This window comes from Falco rusticolus, chromosome 12, assembly GCF_015220075.1.
Source record: "Falco rusticolus isolate bFalRus1 chromosome 12, bFalRus1.pri, whole genome shotgun sequence".
Classification (NCBI taxonomy): Eukaryota; Metazoa; Chordata; class Aves; order Falconiformes; family Falconidae; genus Falco; species Falco rusticolus.
In genome coordinates, this window is record NC_051198.1 from 11,705,306 (window position 1) to 11,722,901 (window position 17,596).

Consider the following 17,596-nt stretch of genomic DNA (forward strand, 5'->3'; position numbering starts at 1 on the left):
TGGAAGAATACTCCATTTCATGACGCTACACACTGCACCCTATTGCGAAATGAATTACAGCCTTCACAGTACAGGCATATTCAGAACATTCATCTTTGCATATCAAGAATTTGCCCCCTGCTGTGATGGCCTTCTTGTTTCTGACTTGAGTACCTTCAAGAGAACATTTTTACTGTTTCAACTGTTTCAATTTTGAACGAGCAAGAAGTCACAGCCTTTTTTCTCTCCTCTTCCGATGTACATGCACATGGCAGAAGCGAAAAGCTCAGAAACAACGGGACAGAATTACGTTCCTACAATTATCTAGACAGATACTGAAATAAGTACAGGGACAGACCGAAGCATGGTCCTAATCTCCTCCTAGAATCATAGAATCGTTTAGGTTGGGAAAGACCTTTAAGACCATTGAGTCCAACCATTGTCCCAGGGCTGCCAAGCCACCACCGAACCATGTCCCCAAGTGCCACATCCAGTGTGCTCTGAACACTCCAAGGACCAAGCACTTGGCCTCGCTAAGCCAATTCAGCCACACACCGTGCCCGCACCACCTCCAGATACACGGGCACCCTGGCGGGGCCTGCTCCGAACATATCCCGCCTGGATACCAGGCACACTTCACATTTCCTCTCTTAACCTACTTCAAACCTGAAACACCATCGGTTTCCTCACCTACGCAGCTGAAAAATTGGTTTTACACATTCTCACTTCCCAACCTTGTGCGAACGTCGCCTGAGAGACAACACGAGGCGCCCGTCGCCCCGCGGGCCGGGGAACCCAGCTGGGAGCGGCCGCGGGGGCCGGCTCGCGGAGCCCCGGGGGAAAACCCCGGGGGAAAACCCCGAGGGGGGAGCCCCTCGGCCGGCCCCTGCCGCTCTGCCCGGGGCTCTCACGGAGGCCCCTGCCCCCGCTCGCCTCACAGCCTGGCGCCGTGCGCGCGTGGGAGCCCGCCGGCCCTGCCCGCCGCGGCACGTGGCGGGGGCGGAGCGCGGAGCTCCCCACCCTGCCCCGCGCACGTGGGGCTCCCGCCAAGGCGCGCCCGCGCGGTGCGGAAAGGGGCGGAGCAGTGGGGAGGCCGCGCGTGCGCGCGCCTCCTCCCGCCTCCGCCGCCGGCCTGCTGCCGCGCCTGCGCGGCGCCGCGTCCTCCCGGCGTGCCCCGCGACGGTGTCATGGCGGCTCCCTGCGGCCGGTTCCTGCACATGGGTTGAGGGGACGCCGGCAGCGCCTGTCAGCGCAGAGGCAGCGAGGCGGCAGTGGCGGAAAGCGGGGCGGGGAGAGCGGCGGCGGGAGTATGCTGGCTCTGGAGCGCTCCCTGCTGAGGAGCTTCCTCAGCGCGGCGGAGTCTCTGGAGTGGAAGCAGGGCGAAGTCGCGGCGGCAGGTGAGGGGAGGTCCCGGCCCGGCGCGGGGAGGGTGCCCGACCGCTGTGCGCGACCGCTGCTGTGCGTGTCCGGAACCACCGGGGTCTCGGCCGGCGCCGGGCTGAGCTGGTGCCGCGGCTGGCGGCTCCCTCCCCCCGTGCCTGCTGCGGGGGTGGTCGTGTCCCCCCTTCCCGCCCTTTTCTGCTCCTGGCCGGGCTCAGGGGGGCCGCAGCCCGGGGGAGCGCGCGCAGTGCCGCAGGCAGGGCTGAGGCGAGCGGCGCGGCTGCCGCACCGGGGCCTTCCTTAGAGTCCGGCCGCTGCCCGCTTCTTGTGGGCACTCGGGCCGCCGGGGCTTCCTTCGGCTGCCCTGTGACCCGCGAGTCAGAGTACTTGTCTGAATTTGGGCGAAAACTCGCTCTCGCAGCAAAACATGAGGAGAAAAAGTCTGGCATGAACTCCCGGATCTGTGTTTTGTTAGTTATTTAGTCATAGTTGCTTGAGGGAGCGATGGAAAGTACTCCTTGAGGGGGCTTGGTTAGGTTGTTACTGACCCAGTGTTCCTGCAGGGAACGCAGCAGCTTTTAAAATGTAACATTGATCACGAAAAGACACTTCCATATTTCAGATAGGCTAGAAATACAGTTGCGCTCAAGTCATGTGCTGTGCTTTTTAAGACATTTAGATGTTGTAGCATATGGAAAGGCCAGTTTATCCTTACCCAGGAACTTAATTTTGGAAAAGAATAGTACAGACCTACTCAGCTCTACTTCCTTATGTTACTTTGTATTTAACACTCGTTGTACTGTCCAGGAAGGTTAGGTGTCATGACTGACATCTGTCAGATCTGTCTCATCTTTTCACTGAGAGTTGTGTACGCTGTTTGTGGTGTGGTTTTTTGTCTTGGTTTTATTTAGTGTTCTTTTTTTTTAAGTAGTGTGCTTCTATAAGATGTGGGGAAGATTGTTGAAGAAAGGTGTCTTGCATTAGAGATAGAAAATGGTAGGGTTTGTGACAATTCTTACATGGGCCCTTCTTATTGATGATCCTGAAACAAAATTTAAGGACTGTGACCTGGAATTTGTATGTTGTCTTATAAGAAGTTAAACACAGAATCAAAAGCAGGTTTTGTGTGCTTACAGTTATGTTACAGCATTACTGGAAAGAGAAAACCTCAATATTCTTCTTTAGCATCCTCACAGCCAGTACTTATTCTACAAACTACAGCATTGCCTGTCTGGCAACTGTAATCCAGTATAAAGAAGTTGTCTCTGGTGAAAGTCTCCCCAAAGCATAGCTTGGAGAAAGTTTCTCATTATTTCTGTTCTCTGTGAGAGTATGGCGTCAGCAGGGCTGCAGTATCATTACTGTGTTTTTGCATATGCCCTTCAAGGTACATCGTTCAGCTGATCATTGTAAAGAACAAAAGTAAATTGTGGCCATCAGCCTGGTCCAGAGAGATTAGAATGAGTGTGTCTCTATCACCCATTCCTACCAAGTTGTCCATTGCTGCTCTTGTTGGTTCTGCGCTCTGTCTTCCTTTATGTCTGAAATTTAGAATGCTTATTTTAGCTGGATGAGCTTGGAGTTGGTGTTTGGTGTTCACTTTCTTGCATAGCTGCTGCTTGTGTGGATCTTTACCTGTGCTGTTGTTAAATTAGCTAGCTCGGGTACTAATACTAGTGTAGCTATAGTAATGCTTGAGTGCATGGGAGCTGCAGTCCCCAACTAGAATCACAGATTAATATTAAGGCACGTATCCTATACAGATCTCTGCATTTACTCAGCTGCACCGTTATCAGCATCTGCATCAGCTAGCCTAGAACCAGTTAGTACATCTACCTGAGTTGTAGCCACAGCTGCAGCATAGGCAGATACGTATTTTTGCTCAAGAATAGAAGGTTTATACATGGTGAAGTTGTTCTGACAGCTGCTGGATTGATTGCACTGTGGCTACAGTATCTGAAGAAGGAAGATAGCTTCTGTGAAAAAAGTTGTAGCTGGGGTCAAGAGTTTGATGGGTTTGAAGCTTCTTAGGAATCAAATGTATAGCATTTCATGACTTACCTTTATCTTGAGAGGCTTCAGTGGAGAAACATTCATGGATCTAAATCCACCTTTGTAGTTACTCTGAAGAATCTAACTCCATATGCAGACTTCTCATTGAGAGAGTGAACTTACCATAGGAAAATAATTCTTTTATAAAGATAAAATAATATTGCCCATTCTTTGTGAATATTCTAAGCATTTAAAGGAAGGACTGAGTAGTTCCTGCAAATGTACATGAGAATTTATTCGCTGAACTCTGCAAATACTGAACGATTTTTATTTGTTGCATTTCCCTTAAAATGGTTCTGTAGTCAGTGAAATTATTGTCTTATCTGTACAATTTTACTGCAGCACACTCATATGTTTTGGAGGAAGAAAACTTGTGATAATTGAAGTCATCCTCAACAATTGTAGCGTATGTGCTTGAAAGGCCATCCATGTACTTTTCCTCAAATTTCAGTGCAAGTTTTTGTATTACATTCATCTGGCAGTTTGTATTTCACTATAACGTTAATACAAGTTCTGTAAAGTTTATTTGGAATGAAGTAATGCGTGCTATTGCTATTCTTGGTTTCGGTGCAACTGCATTCAATGTAATGAAGAATCATTCTTTGAAAATTCCTTGAAAGGGGAGTGGTATATGTTTTTATTTGACTAGGTCTTGTAAGTTGTTTGAAAGTTGACACTGACTTCTATTATCTTTTTTTTTCCTCAGAAAGTGGATCACTATTGCAGTTGATTTTTGATGGAAAATATGAGGCAATATTTTCAAATTCGGCCATCCAGAATGTTTTCAGTGCATCTTCTGTGACAGAGGACAATATTGACAGTTACTTGGAGAAACAGATTCTAGCATATCTGGACCGTTCTGCAGAGGCTGATAACCTGGAAAGGTGAAAATTGTTACTTATTATATGGAAGACTAGGAGAGGCCATGTTTTGTTTTTATGACAGACATTTTTAAAAATTTTATATGTGACACAGTACCTCCTAAATTCTTGTTCTGACAGAAAAAGAGATTTCTCAAGTTGTTCCTCCCGCTCCCTTGGGGTATCGGTTCATTATCATTGTTTCTTTCACTGGATAGTATTGTGATGTGAGGGTCTGCTGAAAACACTGGCTTTATTTGCAGTGATTACCTCTGAAGCCACTGGCATAAAGAAGCCAACAAATGTAAATTCATGTTGCCATGTATCATCAAACAATTTATTAAGTTTTCTCTCTGGAATGTTGCATTACATTTATGTGACTACTACAAGTACCATGTAATGTTACTGTCTGAGCAATGCCTGTATTTCTTAGTCTCATTCATAGTAAGATTTTCTACTTTTCTTAATGTAAAATGAGTAAGGTATTACTCATGGATGCTATTCATTGCTTAATTATTTTCTTCATAAGACTTTCTCTGGTAGATTCGCTCTAATTGCACTGCATGTGCTAATTCTTGCAGTTAATGAGTCTGACTTTAGTATTTACAGTTTGCCACATCAATAATGAACAGACTGAAATCGATCCCGCAAGGGATAGTAGCAGCAGAAAACTATATGCATGTGTGTAAGTGTATATATATATTTGTTTGTTTTTAAAAGGTGAGGGTGGGGAAAAGTTCTGCTGAAAGAAGAGCAAAAGATAAGAGATAATGAAGTAAAAATAAAGTAAGAGGAAGGTAATGTGTTGCCAATAAGTGTGGTTGAGTACAAATGCCAGTTATACTATGAGAGACTTAAAAGCAAGAGTTGTTGCTAAAATATCAGAGTGGAACAAATAGCTGGAACCTCTAACATACTGAGCTGAGACTTGTTAGTGATAGTGTGTCAAAAGCTTATCTTCTAGAGTGGTATGCAGTACAACGTGCTCTTGTTTTCTGAGTCTGAAAGTTCAGAGGTTGTTCCTGGACATTTTGTCTCTAGGTGTGGGGTGGGTTTTTTCTTTATTTCTTACTCTGTTGTGCTGTTGCTGTTAAATGTTAGCTGGAGTTTAGATGGTAACAGAGAAATTTTTAAATATTGCTAGATTCTGTCATCTTGCAATAGTTTATTCTGAATAATGTGGCAAGGAAAGAAAGATTGGTCAGGGCTTGAAACTGACCCAATCCTGATCTTAATCATTATTTTAAATATATGTTGCTGCTTGAAACGTGTTCCTGCCTTCATGAACCATTCAGCTTCTTGAAGATAATCATAATCTATATCATGCACTCAGTAATAGTTCCTATATATCCTGTCATGGTGATGTCTTCTCCTGCTCCCCCTGTGAGCTTTTATTGGCGTATATGGCATTTACAGGACTCTACTGCTGCTGTCCTACTGCTGACAGCAAAGGAATTTTTTCCTCAGGTGCTCATGCTCCAGCTCTTTGGTCTTTGAGGTTTTTCTTGTTGCCCCTGCACCGCTAGGCAGCATTAGAAGCCCCCTTGTCAGAAGATATGGAGAGAGGTCTGCAGTATTTAGACTTTCAGAAGCAGACAGAATTTCTGCCTGAAATGGCAGCCTGAAGTTTTATTCAAAATGAACCCACGTAGTCTTCAAAATGTATCAGTGTCTGCCAGAAACATGTTGTTGTTTGTAGAGTCAAGTGACTTTTTCAAGCTTGATTAGTAACAGTACAAGCTTTGAATTACATTAGCACTGGAGGAAGTTGTGACTTTGTCTTGATAGAAAAACTTCTACTGAAAGGCAGATAATTTCCAATTTTATGTAGGCACTGCTTATAGCACTTAAATCTGTTCCATGTGTGTTTGTATCTAATGTCTTTCTAGGTTAAAATGTGTTACATAGGGCCTGCAGGTAGGAAAAATAACTATGCCCTGTCACTTCCTTATGGAAGGAATTAATCCAGTATTTGCTCTCTGACCTTCCATTGCCTATGGTGAAAATGGTTTTGTCTGTTTTTTCTATGAGTAAAATGTACTTTACAGTTGAGTCACAGGAAGTGTGGCAGACCTCTTAAGTTCTAGATCAGAAAAATCAGAGAGAGACTGGTTTTTTTTGTGATTGAGTAGATGGGATAAGTTCAAATACATGCTTTTTTTCCCTGAACTGCAAGTTGTAATTCTGGACATTAAAGAAATCAATGGGAGTTGAATACAGTTGGGTAATGTTAATCCTATTCTTTTAGCACAATATAAACATAGTACAAAGTGTAGTTTCATAATAGTGTTAAAAGAACTCCTAAGGAGTTCTTTTTCTGAAGCTGAAACTGAGCAGCTTGAGGGCAAAACAGCTCAAAATTTGGATCTAGGTTGCAATTTCTTTGGACATAGCCTGTAATTTTCCCCACTTTCAAATCCATGGTTCTGTAAGGAAATTATTTAACAGTATTTTAAAATTTGCTGCAACTTTTTCTATCATTTTAACTGCTTCCCTCCTTCCCCTGCCCCAGACATGTTTTTCACTATGGCACTTTTAACTTTTATGGCTTAAAAATGAAATCTTAAAGCATTCCTTACAATAAACTTAGTGAACCGGAGATTTATTTTTATTACTTTTTTTTCCTGCTGTCGCTACTCACTTCAATGGTTAACGGTTATCTTCTACAAAAACATGGCTTCGTAGCTGTATTTTACATCAGCAAATTGTAGAGGATGAAGCAATAGTATACGTGTTACCTATGCAGAGGTGGAATGCCTTTTCATGTTTTCCTGAGCTCCATGCGAAGGGGGTGCATTCACTGGCTGACATACAGTTTGATTCTAAAGACTGAAAGGAAATAGTGTGCAGGACACAACAAAAAGACACGATATTTTCAGAGAGTTTGTTTCAAAATAGCTTGAAGGTCTCTTACTAGGTTTCATTCCGAAACTTAAAGGAACAAGGAAACGAGTACTAACACTTGTTTTTATTGACCAATTATTTCCTACCTTCACCTTATTCAACGTATAAATGAATACCAACCTTTCCAAAACAAATCCATACAATAAAGCTTGTTAAGATTTCTCAGCCTGAACACTGAATGGTATTTCTCTTGGGGCGTTGGTTGGTTAAGTGGTATGCTACATTATTGAAAATAAAAAATGAGTAAGTTCTTGCTGTTTCTGCAGTTTGATGTATATGAATTGGGGGGGGGGGGGGGGGGGAACCAACAAAACTATGCAATGTCCGATTTTGCTTGAATTCTCTTCTGGCTTCATTAAAAAGAAGAGACCAACGAACCTGTAACCTAACCACATCTTAAGCTTAGCCTGGCTATTATTTTCTCACTCTTATGTTTTGTTTGGAAATTCTAGCATTACATGCAAATCCATTATTTTTTCAAATACAGATGCGCTATTATTCTTTATTTTCGAGTAAGATTAGGTATAGCAGTATGATATTACAGTAGAGCGTATATAAGCATCTGATTTTACATCATGGATCACAATCCTATTGGACTTGGTGTAAACAGTGTTTAAAAAAAAAAAGGGCAGCAAAACCCCCATTCACACAAAGAAAGGAAGAACAAGATGGATAATACAGCCATATGTCTAAGGAGATATAAGAAATAAATTAAACTAGGTCACCATAGGACATGGGACACTAGCAGCAGTCTCTACGTTTCAGGCAGCACAGGAGCATTTTTCAGGCAGCATTTGGGAGGTGAGCATTTACAGTTCTGCGTATAAGTGTGAAGGGCAGTCAGGGAGACACAAGGAATTTTTTTCTGGGGAAAAAAGGGGGAGGGATAGGCAAGGGAGGCTAGCATTTGGAGGGATTAGAGCTTGGAATTGACTTTCTGATACAGAATGAGTGATAAGGAGACTGGAAGTTGGTCATGGATCTGAAAATGGGGGAAAACAATTGGTGATGACAGATGAGCCAGTGGAAAGATAGAATCCCAGCCAAAGTAATGGAATTGGTTATCAGTTGTTGCAGAGGCCTTCTGCATGGATATAACCATGTCAAGACTTTAAGGAGTTTTGCCTGCCAGATAGATAGATGTCAGTAATGTTAAAATAAATAAATTATTAGTAGAAATAATAGTGTAAATGATAAAATAATGAAAATTACTCTGAAACAGATGGTTGATTATTCTCTGTGCTATCTTGTTGGAAGAAGGGTTCACCGGAGTCAAGAAGTCGCTCAATATGAGTTATGCATCTTGCTCAACTTTATTAGTTTCTAACACTACTTATATAGAACCAATACACATGCATATTCGTAAAGCAGAAATATAATTGGTTAGTAGTCTCTAAATGCACGTGGTTCTCACACCCCTAATTATCATGACTAAAATAAGCATTCTGTCCATGTAGCTAATTGTGTTGCTGTGCTTCAGCCTTGTAGTTTGTTACTCCCTGTTTTCCCATACCGGTCCCTATCTTTCTTGGCCCTGCACCTGCTTTCCCAGCAGCTGTATCTTGTTACAGCCACGGCCTGTTGGCACAACCATAATTACTTGGTCTCAGGATTCAAGAATAGCTCAAGGCTACCTTTCTTGTTATCTTCAGCACAGCAACTTCAGTACATTTCTGATTACAGGCCTATTCTAATACCAGGCCTGAACTATCTTTCCTCTCGGAAGCTTTGAAGCATAATTTCTCCTGGAAGAATAATTGGAAAGTGTATGTCTGTGTGTGTAATGGTAATAATTTAGTGTACAGTAATTTTTAATGCTTTGTGTTCTTGGGTTATTTTGAAGTTTAATGGTAAACTTAGGTATGTATTTACATAATATTTGCTGGTGGATAGTTACTGGCTGAATAAAGACAGCTAGTAAATGTTATCTTTTTTCATTTGACAAGAACTCTTTATCCTAGTCCTTGTCCTCTAACTCTCCTGAAGGCTTAGTTCATTTACTTTTTCTTCCCAGTCAAGCATTCCCCACCCCTGCTTTCTCATTGTTCTGCATCTTTTGTCACATACTTGCCCACCAGCCACTTGATTGTGTGTGGCTTTTCTATTTGACTTTGGGGTTTTTGGGACTGTATAAGACTTTATCCTTTTGTTTCAATTTGGAAGATTCTTGTACCTTTAAGTCCCTGTTTTGCAGGGGAAAAAAAACTTCCAAACCTAAAACCCTAGGTTTTTGCAATTCACTAATGCTCCTTAACATACCAATTTGTAAATCATAAACATAACAAATGTTAACTTTTAGTAGGTAGGAGATACGTTACAGATGTGACAGGGCCCTTGTTGATACATGACTAATCATAACAAAATAAGGTTCTAAGTCATTAAGGAATCATAAAACAAACTAGAAATTTGTGTAAATCTAAAAGTCTACATCTGTTAAATCAACCATTAAATTCTGATGGATTTTGCTGTGCCTTCTACAGACCACATAGATAAAGATATAATATCATAATGATGTTAGATGAGCTTAACCCTGTAAATAAGGAAAATTTGACCATACTTAGTTTCAGGAATGAGACAGTCTTATAATTCTATCAAAGCATGATTGAATGAGATGACGTTTGCTGCCAAAATATTTGAACCAACTTGGAGGTGATAGTTTTGGTATTTATTGATGTTCATTTAATTGTTTTATTATCAGAGGGAGTGAAAATAAACAGCTATGTCAAAAATAAGCATGCTGGTTTGGAACATATACTAATGCAATACCTTGTTTGAAAATGCTGAGGATTAGATGTATCATAAGAAAATATAACAACTGTGCAATAGGCAAATATTTTCATCCTATGCTAATCTCCTTCTGATGTCTGATAGTTAGATACAGCCTTAAATTTCAAAACATATGAACTAACTGCTTCCAAAATGTGTGTCTTTAATTGCAACCATTATAAACAAACGCATTTCCAAGCTTTTTAGTTCCCCCTGTGCCTTCTTGTATACCACATACATTGCATTCTCCTAACAAGAGAGTGATTTTTTTATTATTATAATTTTTAAGGTTGAGGGTTTTGAATTAGTACAAGAATTAATCAGATCTTGTAGCCTTAATTAAAAATGTAATATGTTGCTAATTGCTTTTCTTACCTATATTGCAGGCAGAGGGTGATATTTCTCCTTGGTGTGGGCAGTTTGCAGCTCTTCGTTCAAAGCAATTGGACTGGGCCTCCTGTTCAGTTAAAGCTTCAGGACTTTTTGCCACCTGCATTGTTACAGAAATTCTGTGAGGTATACTTGGATTTTAATAAGCTGTCCTTTTATTGTCACTGGTTTTCACAAATAACCATAACACATAGATGTGTCAGAGAAGGCACATCTGTGAGCACATAGCTAGAATGAATTGACTTAATCATTGATCCTGCTGGGTGCTATTGCAAGAATCTTCAGCTATATCAGTTTCATAAGCAGTGTCCTAAAAGTAGTTACTCTTCCTGCTGGAGATGTTGGTTTTGGATGGGAACAATATGTTTATTATATGGGAGTATTTACTCAAAGGGCGTTTGCAGTCAATAAACTTTTTGTTTATTTTGGGATGCATTCTTAGCTGGATCAAAGAAAAATATTTGTAAACAGCTTAGGCATTTTCACTCCTTAGGGTAAGGTAGAAGTTACATAACCTGCAAGTAGCAGAATATCTGGCAAATACTAAAAGAACAGTAGATTTGGAAGCTTAGTATCCTGTTAGGCTCAGGGATGATGCCAAGTGAATTGTAGTAGTTTTAGTACAAAAGCACTTAACTCAAATAGAGCTTTTGGAAGAGGAGAGGAATTTAGGAGATGAAACTGAGGACTGTCAGTTTTATCTACTTTGGCATCTTTTTATGTAAATAACTAATCAACATCATAACTTTTTTTAGTGAGCCTGGTGACTGTCCTGCACCTGTGGTTTAGTACAGCTTCTTGAGCATTAATTGTTCTCTTGGAATTAAAGCTATGGTAAAATACTGATACTGCAGCGTGTCCACTGATGTCTACTAATGCTAAATCTGCACATGAGTTTGAATTTAGAGTTTTACTGTGAATAAAGTACGGACCATGAGCAGTGTAAATGCTGTGAACAGTGGAATGAGGGGAAGCCTGGGTATATGAAAAGCTTCACATAAAACAATTGAATCTGTGTTGCATTATCCTGGCATGTTTTTGCAAGAATTCTCTTAATTCATGAAGTCCTGCCCTAGGTTTGTTTGCAAGGTTGTATCTCTAAATAACTAATTCAGATACAGTATCTCTCCCCCTTTTTTTTAAATACATGTTTATCAGTTTGGTTTATCTTTTAGGTCTGACATGGTGTGTATCTAGGCTTATTTTTTGCAAAATTTTTGATACTAGAAATTCAGATCTCATTTTCTGATGACTAAATAATTAACAGTGGAAACAAAGTGTCCTAAACCTGGGGTGTCAAAAGAGAAGGAATTTTAAATTATGCTATTTCTGAGGGGGAAATTAGTTCAACTAGCCTTTATATATAATACTAAAAAAAAAAGAAATACAAACTCATTTCTTCCATTCTCCATATAATATGTTTATAATCTTTAAGATTACAATATCAAAATATTCTTAAAATCTGTGGGTTCTGTATATTGAAGAACTCTTTAATATTCTAAGGTAGTGTATATGCGCAGGGTGTAGTCTAACACAGAGGCTGCAGCCCAAGATGGTAGTCAGAACTGCTGTCACTGACAGAGTTCAGACCTGTAAAACACAATGTTCATCATTTCTATTGATCATCCCATTTATTGTCTTAGTGGAAGAATGAGATACTAATTGCCTGTTGAATAAGGGAATACATGTCTCTTGTTTAGCTTCTGATATGTTTCTGCTGTGGCAGTGAATGTAATGTATTGAAAGATGTTTGCTTACATAGAGGTGGTATTCCAGAAACTAAATAGGCAAGAGATTATAAAGGAAAACAGACTTGAGCATACTTGATTTCTAACGAGTACTGCATCAGACTTCGATATTGCTGCAAGGTGTAGCTATTTTTGCATTCAGGCAGAAGTTTACCTTTATTTATATTACTGCCAGCTATATTATCATCTTCTGAAAGGGTAGTGGTTTGATGTTTTTTTTTTCCCAAAAGCACTAAATGTTTATGTGCTAAAACAGAACATTGTGGCCTTTTCTTTATTAAATGTCTTAATTCAAAAGCTTTTGTATGTTTTGAATTAGCTTTGTGTACTTCCTTTTCTTTTCAAGGATTCTTAGTATATCAACACTCTGTAAAAATGAACGTTTTGATAAACTGGCAGTTTTAAGCTTGCATTAATCCAGCTTTCCTCTCCTGCACATTCAGAAAAAGTGGGTTAAAAATATAGCACTGACTTTCTCCATCTGTAGTAATCTTCCATATTCTGTCATCAAGACTAATACAGACCCTTTTTAAATAGACCTCCCATTTTTCAGATTTTCAGACTAAAATGATCTTTTCCCATGTCAAGGTTAAAAAATTATGTATTTATGTTTCTTTTAGCTTGATCTAAGTAATGTCACTAACATTCAGCCTTAAAAGGTCTCATTTATTTCAGGAATAATTTCAAAACTATTGTTATTATTTTCAGAACACTTTATTGGATTAGTCTTAAATTTATGTCTTCAGCCTATATAACTGCTGCCATTTCTATCCTTTGAAAGTTTCACCTCTGGGTCAGTGACGTAGTTTCATTTCTGCTCCCAGATAACTTCCGAATGCATCATCAATTTCCTATGAGTGCATTAAGACTGCATGAGACTGTAATTAATTTCAGTAAAGAACAAATACAATAGCCTCTTTTAGATGAGTTGCTGGTAGGGGCCTCTTGGATGTCTTCCATGAACAATATTCATGAGTATGTATGTGTTATTTCCCATCCCCCAAATTGATTCCAGCCTTCTCTGTAAATTACAGTTAAGTTCATGTACTCTTTTAAGATTTCTTCTTATGTCCTGCAGAACTGGCTTGTGCTTTTCTCTTTTGAGTCCATGCATAAAGCAGTTCAGTAATTTCTAAACAGAAAACCAGCTAGTGTTTTAGTTATTAGGTGTCTTTCAGTTTTCTAGAATAACTTTGAGACTTTACTGCACCAGTTAATAGTCTGACTGATGCTACCTTGAGTTTTTTTAATAAGTGCATTGTTTTAAAGGAAGTTAAAAAGAACTGAATTTCAGTTAAAATGGATTAGCAGTTCTGAGTTTAAACTTGCTGGGATTAGACTAAAACATTTTTAATGAGCTAAGTGCTTACAATAAGTGGAATATAGTAATGGGCTCTTTGTGTGTTAAAGAACTGTTGCTCTCTCTTTGCCTGTAAGAGAAAAAAAGGTACAGAACTGTTGAATTTAGAGCGTTTTCATTCTGCCTTAAGTTTCAGAGTTTCTGTGTATTCACTTGCATAATTAAGTTCACTATTTTCAGTAGATGACATGGACAGAACTGTAGCAGGACTAATGAAGACCAGTGATGACTGTAAGAAAGTTGTGAGGACAAGGTGCTTGAATTGTTATTGTCTGATTTTGTATTCACAAGTAGCAAATATTTAGTAACAGTGAGAAGCTCCATCTGGAAGAAGATGCCAATATGTGAATTGACAATACAGGTTAATAACTGGTAGGTATCCTCCAAAAACATACATCAGCAGTTCCTGCTGGCCTTTTTGTAACTTCCAGGTTGATTCCAAATGATTTTTGTAATGCATTTTAATAGTTCTTTTTCAATACTTGTTTTACTGCTTCTTTTATGGATTATTTGATTCTTTTGCTGGAAGAGACAGAAATATTAACACGCTTCTATTGATATTAATATCCATGTTCATAATTCATATGAAAAACACCAATGTACTATATAGTACCACTGTCTCAAATCCAGTATGATTCCTGAGCTTTGTTAATTCAATCTGTTGGGGATTCTTTTTTCCAGACCCAGATGCTTGGCTTCCATTAACATATACTAGCCAGAAAAAAGAAAGAGTTGAATTTTAGGTGAATTTTAGGCTGAGTAGTACGCTGCTTGAATGCCAGTGGCTAGCCAAATACAGGCTTTAAAGATTTTGCAATTTTTTTCCTCTTGTGGGGAAGTAAGAATGGATGATAAAGGCTGAATGTGGAGACTCTGTCTTGTAAGCAGGGATAATATGCTAAAGTAGCCTACAGTCTTGCCTTACATTCCCTTGCTATGAATATAGAAAAGAAGGGAGATTCTTAGTGCAGCCACTTGGAAGATATTCCCTTAAAAATGGAGCAAAGTCATGCTCATAGGGAATATGAGCAAGAGCGTTCATAACTACGTACTTCTACATATAGCACTCTCAGGGAAGACTTGCTTACACTAGCTCACAGTTATGAACTTCAGTCTGCAACTCAGCTCTGAATGGGTTACCTGTTGCTGGTTTGGATCATGAAACTAGAGACAGCCTCCACTGTAGTCTTACCACCTTTGTAGAAAGTTAGAGAGGAAACCAGTTACAAACAAAACCATTTTTACTCCTGGCTAAAGTTTACAGTAAGGAGTGAATTCTGTTCCAAAGTACCAGATCTTTGGCTGGTAACCTTGGTACAGCCTCCATTGTTGTGGAAGATAAATCACCTTAGTTTAACCAAATGATGAATTGTGTAGTAGTTTTTGTACTGTTTTAAATCCAAGAAGCCCAGTACATAAGGCATAGTAGCCACATACAAATTCCTTATTTGATAGTTTGTTTCTTTACCCCCCACTTCCACTTTTTAATTAAGTTTTCCCAAGGCTTTAGTCTGGCTTTTTCTACTTTTCTGTATGTCTGCACTTACCTTTTTAGATTTAGGGATAGGATCCCCAAGACTGAGAAAGAGCTGATGAAATATTAGGAAGGGCCAGTTCATGGCAGTTCCATATGCATAAGTAAAAGCATACCAAATGCTCACTTGGCCTGTAGTCACTATCATTAGAAAGAAAACATGATGAAGCCCCTAAACTAAAGTTCTCATACTCTCTATTCTCAGAGCTATTGAATGTGAATGGCAGAAGCTTTCTTCCAATTATCATGATTACTCAAGTGGTAACAGTTGTGCTGGGAAATACTTTTGAAATACTGTGAAAACTGAAATAGCCAAGAGGAATGTCCAGCTTGCTGTTGATTTAGGGCTTTAGTAGTTGTTACTTAACAGTAGCCATTAAGTTACTGTTTGGATGTTAGTACATAACCGGCTGTGTTTCAGAGATGTGTTTAGAGTGAATTGAGCTTCATGTGTCTTATTTAGTCCAGAGGTGGTTGACTGGAACCACCTGCAGGTCCAACAGTAACTGGATGATTACCTCAGAGATTTCTCAGCATATGTTCAAAGTAATTATCTAGTAAATATTTCTGTGTGCTAAGAAAATTATTCCCAAATAAAATAATTACACATTTTGTTGGCAAGTCTGGTGAATAATGGAAAGACTGAACAATCTAACCTAGGTTTACTAGGTCAGGAACGTTGTGTTAGCAGTTCTTGGGTTGTGCTTATTTTGAGATTTGTGAAATTTTTGAGCTGTATGAGATTTGACGCTTTGAATATTTAAGTGTTTAAGTACAAGAAGATAAACTCTTTTTACTCTTAGCCATTGTTTTAGGGATTTTTGTGGACTTGATTCCTTCTTTTTCGGCCCTTGAAGCTGTATAAGCTTAAATGTCTACCTTTTATATCTAGCTGTTCTCTCATCTTAAAGACTACCTTTGGGCAGTAAATTCTGTTGTTAGAATTCTGAACTGATGCAGTCTTAGAGCAGAAGCTAGAAGAATGAATACTGGTTTAGGTTTTCTCAGCTAAAATAAAAGGAGTCTGCTTTCTTGTATGAGATTTGCTTCATGGAGAGGAACATGGATTTGTTAAAATAGAAGATAGCAGTTCTTTGGCTCTGAGGCTTGTTGGCTTATTGTGAAGGCTGTGAAATGTCATCATCTCTCCTTTCTCCCTCCCTCGTTACTTTCTTTGTAATGTTGCATTAGCCAGACTGACCTCTCTAGTCTTCCTCTGACTTGAAATGTGAATTTGAGATTAAGTGGTTGCTACAGCGCTTAAGCAAGTGTAGGCTACTATAGCATAGCATGGCTGTTTTAGAAAGTTATTCTCTGAGAAAGCTTATAGCTTTTTTTGCTTTCCAACTGAGTATTTTAAGTGCAGTCTACTTTGTAGAAAGAATCAAAAAGGAGCAGACAAGAAAAAAGTTTGTTAGACTTAAAATTATATTGTATCCTGTTACATGTGTGTGTAGGTTTTAAAAATTAATCTTTAACAGTACTGAATGGTGACTTTCCCTCTCAAAATCAGAATAGAGGTGTTGATAAGGCTGTTGCTTTCTGAATCACTAGAGGTGGAAGAGATCTAGTATACTTCCACTTGGCAGTTTCCTTCCTTTATTCTCAAGTGCTTTGTCAGACTATTGTAAGCTTTTTTTTCCATGGTGAGATTGAAATGACTGCAGTGATGTCGTGCAATAATTCCACTTGGAGTCAATAAAGTTCGAAGTTATTGTCTACAGAGTAAAAGTATTTTTGGTGTTAATGCAAAATAAATAACCAACAAACCTAAGCAAATCATGAATAAAAGGACTGAAGATTACTTTGTTATTATAAAGTGAACTAGGGGAGTAATGTGACTTAACACATTTTGTCTTCAATGTAACCTGTTGGTAAAGGCATTGAAAAGACTTTCAAATAACTTAGGAATTACATTATTCATTTAGTTTAAAAACCTGAAATGTGATTCAGATAACCTCTATCCTGATTGTGTAGCCTGAATAAGAATCTCTCAGGCAAGTGACTTCAATGAAAGCTGTCATTTAACCTTTTTGTCTTCTCTTTCCCTTCCATTCCCTTTCCTTGCCCCTTTCACACCAAATGAAAACAAAAGCCCTGCTTTTTTTAGTTTGCAAAGGAAACCTGCCATATGAGAACCAGGAATAAACTGATGAACTGACATCTCCCTGAGCCTGAAGATAAAGTGCCTGAATGCTTTCATTGCACTAAAAGGGAGAGAAGAATAGGTGACTGTCATCTGACAGTCACCATTGAGAGACAGATTCCCTGGAGAGCTACCTCAAGCCCATTGAGTAAAAGAATTACTGTAGACAACATCATACAAAAAGCATCCAAAGCAGGGAGAGGTTTTTATTTATTTGACAAAAGGAAGAATAGCTCTAATATTGCTACCCTGATGCCATTCTGACAGGAAACTCCCTCTGGGGACAGAAGAAGATAGCATATATTGACATCGCTGGAGGAATATTTAGTGTATTTGAGTGCTGTAGGATTAATTTAATTAACAAGTTATTTTATTTGTGTGATTAAAATTTGAATGGCATAGATTTACCAGAAGCTCTTCTCCTTAGATCATGGGAAGGATTATATTACTGGAATGTGTTTGGGGATAGTGTTGACT

The 17,596-nt window shown here is 39.3% G+C and overlaps 1 protein-coding gene across 1 annotated transcript in view; it reads left to right on the forward strand.

Moving 5' to 3' along the window:
• The first annotated feature begins 1,164 nt into the window (after positions 1–1,164).
• Positions 1,165–17,596, forward strand: part of TTC27 (tetratricopeptide repeat domain 27) — a 126,605-nt gene continuing 110,173 nt past the window's right edge. Inside the window, exons 1-3 of the mRNA XM_037405672.1 lie at positions 1,165–1,376; positions 4,118–4,295; positions 10,328–10,457. Of these exons, the coding sequence (XP_037261569.1) occupies positions 1,289–1,376; positions 4,118–4,295; positions 10,328–10,457 (396 nt within the window). The 5' untranslated portion in view covers positions 1,165–1,288. The remainder of the gene's footprint in view (positions 1,377–4,117; positions 4,296–10,327; positions 10,458–17,596) is intronic.